The sequence below is a fragment of the Octopus bimaculoides genome, chromosome 20 (genome assembly GCF_001194135.2).
Source record: "Octopus bimaculoides isolate UCB-OBI-ISO-001 chromosome 20, ASM119413v2, whole genome shotgun sequence".
NCBI classification, from domain to species: domain Eukaryota; kingdom Metazoa; phylum Mollusca; class Cephalopoda; order Octopoda; family Octopodidae; genus Octopus; species Octopus bimaculoides.
In genome coordinates this window covers 36,494,845-36,500,007 of record NC_069000.1, presented here as the reverse complement: position 1 = coordinate 36,500,007, position 5,163 = coordinate 36,494,845, and the positions used below count along the sequence as shown (strand labels likewise).

The 5,163-nt window shown below is 36.1% G+C and overlaps 1 protein-coding gene across 3 annotated transcripts in view; it reads right to left on the bottom strand.

The window, feature by feature from the left end:
* Nucleotides 1–644: 644 nt before the first annotated feature.
* Nucleotides 645–5,163, bottom strand: part of LOC106882134 (uncharacterized) — a 39,983-nt gene continuing 35,464 nt past the window's right edge. For all 3 annotated transcript variants that reach the window (XR_008266329.1, XM_014932700.2, XM_052975108.1), the window contains one exon: nucleotides 645–2,344. Coding sequence is in view for 1 of the 3 variants with exons in the window: in XM_052975108.1 (XP_052831068.1) it covers nucleotides 2,340–2,344 (5 nt within the window). In the remaining 2 variants the exon portion in view is untranslated. The remainder of the gene's footprint in view (nucleotides 2,345–5,163) is intronic.

Sequence of the window (5,163 nt, the reverse complement as noted above, 5' to 3'; positions counted from 1 at the left end):
TTGCATTGTTTACATTTTTTCCGACACATGTAGAAGAGACATGTGTGTGTGTGTGTGTGTGTGTGTGTGTGTAGTGGTGGGGATAATAATAAAGGCTTGTTGCTTAATCATCATCTGTGATGGGTAAAACATAATTCTGAAAGAATTTTCGTAAAAAGATAAAAAGGAAAAAGTTACTTTGTTATGTCTAGGGAAAGTCATTATGCTAATATTATTGCCACATGCACTGGTTCAGTTCCATTCCTTTATTATTAGTCAATTGGTTAAATATCCAACTAACCAATCAGTTGTTTGTTAACTTGGTTAACCAGTAAGTCATTTGCAAGTAGCAACAAAAAAGCTTTGACAAACAAAAACAAAACAAATGATTTACTGTTTAACCAAGTTAAACAAACAATTGATTGGTTAGTTGGATATTTAACCGACTGGCTAATAATAAAGGAATGGAACTGAACCAGTGTGTGTGTGTTAATAATGCTGGCGTAATGACTCTCGAGACACAGCAAAATTTTTATCAACACATGAATTCACATAAAGAATCTTGTAAACCAAATACAAAAATGAAAAAGAAAAAGTTACTGCCAGTTGCAAACTCTGAAATGAAGATGGGAAGAAGAAAAGAGAAAGATAAAGAAGTGGGGGGCTCTGGAAAATAGAAGTTTTGAAAAACTCCTTTATTGATTTGTAATCAATATTTAAAACATAAACAGTAAATAGTAAGCGACTCATCCTCTCCCCCAAAATAGCTGCCCTTGTGGCAAAACTTGAAACCATTATTATTGTTGTTGTTGTGGAAAGCTACCAGAATTGTTAGCTTAGTGGCATTTTGTCTATCTTTACGTTCTGGGTTCAAATTCTGTTGAGGTTTACTTTGCCTTTCGTCCTTTCAGGGTCGATAAATTAAGCACCAGTGAAACACTGGGGTCAATGTTATTGATTATCCCCTCCTCCAAATTTCAGCCCTTGTGCCTATAGTAGAAAGGATTATTATTATTATTATTGTGGTAAGCTAGCAGAATCATTTGCTTAGCAGCATTTTATCCATCTTTAAGTTCTGGGTTCAAATTCTTATTTCTTTATTGCCCACAAGGGGCTAAACATAGAGGGGACAAACAAGGACAGACAAACGGATTAAGTCAATTACATCGACCCCAGTGCATAACCGGTATTTATTTAATCGACCCCAAAAGGATGAAAGGCAAAGTCAAACCTGGTGGAATTTGAACTCAGAACGTAACGGCAGACGAAATACCGCTAAGTCCGGCGTGCTAACGTTTCTGCCAGCTCGCCGCCTTTCTGGGTTCAAATTCTGCTGAGGTTGGCTTTGCCTTTCATCCTTTCAGGGTCAATAAGATAAGTGCCACTTGAGTATTGGGGTTGATGAAATCGACTTACCCCTCTCTCCTAAACCTTCTGGCTTTGTACCAAAATTGGAACCCCCCCATTAGCACCATTACCATTTAAAACTGTTTGATTTGGCTGTATGCAACTTAAAGTCTTATAGGCTCCTTACAGAAACCTAGGTCGTAGGGCTCAGGGAACCAATTCAACCACACAAGCCTCACTAGCTAGGTTATTGTAAGGAGCCTACAAAATTCTAAGTTGCACAGGGATGAATCAAACTTTTGCAAACAATGATATACATAACTCCAACTAAATGCGTTGAGTGGCTCTTGTCGTTTGTCCACTCACCCCTATGTATGTATATATTTTGTTTGTGTTGCAACATTCTTCATGTGAACTTGTTTTAAAGCATATTTTGTTGCATGTTAGGAGGGTCATCAGGCCAACAATAAAACATGTACTGGTTTTATTTCACTTCATTTTTGAAGAAGCCTGAAGTAGAACATGTCACTGATGAGATCGCAAATGGCAATGAAAGAACTTTGACAAAACTAGGTCATTTATTGATAATTAAACAATCGATAATTTAATTGGTTAAATGATTAACCAGTTGACTAATGAATATAAAAAAGTGAAATAGAACCAGTGTGTGTGTGTTTGCTTTTATATGTATGTATATGTGCATTCCTGCATTTATTTTTGTAAACTTGCCTTTGTTATGTTTGAAACTCAACAACACGCAATTTTCACTGGCAACTGGTAAAGATCCTAAAATAGAGAAATTTGGAGGATTGTTCTGATACAAAGGTAGAATGTCTGTTATGTGTACAAGAGATGTAGGTTCAAGTTCCATGGGCAGCATCCAACTTTTTCTATCCAAAGGTTTTTGTTTTTAAGCCAATATTTACATGCTACTATTTATAGCTTATCTGCTTCAAGATCCAATGTTCCAAAAAAAAGCACTATTTCATGTCCTGCTGAAGTTCGTAAAATTCTTACCCTGTCAATGACAAATATTATATTTAATATTACATAATTGTTTTTAAATCTTGGGAAATTTTTAGGTTATTCATTGAGTTAGATATTTCATTTAATTGAAGAATTGTAGGTTTAGAAGATTAGTTTAACTTCTTGTTCAGTGAGTACTTTTAAGATGAGCTATATAAAAGATGTTAATAGAAATAGAATAAATATATGTGTGTGTATATATATATATATATATATATATATATAGGATAAAATTAAAATTAAAATTTACATGTTGGGTATGTTCCTAATAGTATGATGATAAAGCACATTCATTGCTTATGGCTACCTAGCATCATCCACAGTAATAGCACAATCGTTGTTGGATCTATGTTAGGAATTCTTCAGTGCACGTTGAGTAGAAACAATGGATAGAGCATACTGTAAACTTTGCTTATCACAATGATCATTTTGACACATCCTGCATCGCTCTGTTGCAGGTGGGAAATTATACCATGAATTACGGTGCAGAAGCATCTCATCAGGTGTATATGTACATTTATAACATTTTGACTCAGCTCCATATGACTTAATGGTACATGGGTGCACAGGACATACCCACCTCTTCAAATATGGTGACAGACTTCACGGACTGACTGAAAAATCCAATAACTTGGAAGATACTGATGCATCTACCAAGCAGGTAATAACTGTAGATTACTGTCTCAAACAATGTGATCTTGTTGTGATCTAAAGTTATAATAAAATTAGTAAAGATGTTCCACTAAGATCTGAAGTTTTCATATATTGAGGCCTACTCACTATTCTTTCAGTTGAAAGACTCATAGGGCTGGCTCCCAGGTTTCTGTGGCACATATATTTTCCTTTCCTGGATGGGACACCAGTCCATCACAGGATTACTCACTTTTGACAGCTGAGTAAACTGAAGTGTTTTGCTCAAGAACACACTGCATTACTTGGTCCAGGAACCAAAACCACAACATTACAGTCACAAGTCCAATACCCTAACCACTCAGCAAATCACCTCCACTCCAGTTGAAATGCAGGAGGGAACAGGCTATATCTCGGATGAAGCCAAGGTTGCTTCAACAAACAACCATTGTCTGCAGTTTCTTGAGTTTATCTCATGAAGCACTCCATATTCAACACGATACTCTTTGTCTTACTGTTGCATCCTCGGGGTGGTTCCATAAAGTTGTCAATATTGTTACTGAAGAATTCAGTCATAAGCATTATTTCCAGTGGTGACTCCAGCAGGTCTTCAATAGATGAAGTCGAGTCTAACTTCTCCAAATCTGCATTTTACTTTCCTTGGCAAGCACAATGGAGCATTTGAAGAATTCCACCAGTATCACTCTTCTTTAAATTCCAAGAAATCGTCACGGAAGTCTTCTAGACATAGTTTCGTCCAAACTTTGTGCTGTTCCAGGTTACTTTGTCCCAGACTGTTTTGATATCCATGACTTTCGTGATATCAGATTTTTTTTATCTTGGTCATTTGTCATCTCAACAAATTCTTTGAGAGTGCAAGAGACAGTAGGTCATTATGTCAAAAATTACAACCCTATCCATGGGCTTGAGTAAAGTAGTGTTATTTGGTGATAGGCAAACTAATTCAAGAATACAGGTCTTGAGGGTGTCAAGATTCTGAAGTTTATCAAACACAAATGTTACCTTATGCTCAAGGTTGTGTTCTTCAAACTTTTTTTTTTTTCACTGTTGGGTAAAAATATGAAACACCACAGTATGAAATTTTCTTATAATAACCCAGACTTTTTAGTTTGATTTTCCAATCACAAGTAGATCCAAAATTAACATTGCTCTCATTGATCATTAGTACAGCTGAATAATAAATGAACAATTGCTTCAGTCTGAAGTCTCCTAAAGCATTACCACCAAAGAGTAGGGTTAAATGGTCTTTTCCAGCCTTGACCCAAGAAGCATTTAAAAAAATTTTTCCTAAAAACTAAAAATGCAGGATGACGTTCATTTTTATATAATGTGTTTCATTTACATAGAATAAAAGTCAGGGAGGGGATTTGCCACACTCAAAGATAATCTTATGAACCAAAGGAAATTCCTTGGTTTCCTGGGAGTTTACACTTTCAGCTTTACCATACATACAGAAGTTTTGTAGTGTTGGAATCTTCGAAACCAACCTCTGCTAATAGTAAATGTTTCTGAATTATTTCATCCTTCTAGTAAGTGATTAAAGATGTTCCTTAGTTTTTGCATTGTATGTTGACTTAATGGCATGTTGCATTCCGTCATCAGCTATCTCCATAGGAAATATAGTTGATATTTTTCCAAAAGTTTACTCTTTGAACAAATTACTTCAATGATATTGAGATTTTCAAAGCATTTTTCACAATTGTTTTAACCATTCATGTGGTGAAGTTTAAAGGCTTAGCTACATACATCAAATATTTGCAAACTTTTCAAGTTGTTGAACACTTACAATTTTATATCCACCATGATGCTTTTCCTTCATTATTTAGATGAATCTTTCAGCACTTGGGAGTTGGAAGCTGTTTACCATGTAAGATATGCACAGCAAAAAGACATGAGCATACTATCATATACACCAGAATTGTTCAAGTGTGAATCAGTTTCTAACATGATGCTGGTGGTGGTGGTGGTGGTGGTGGTGGTTGGCACTCCGTCGCTTACGACATCGAGGGTTCCAGTCGATCCGATCAACGGAACAGCCTGCTTGTGAAATTAACATGCAAGTGGCTGAGCACTCCACAGACACGTGTACCCTTAACGTAGTTCTCGGGGATATTCAGTGTGACACAGAATGTGACAAGGCTGACCCTTTGAATTACAGGC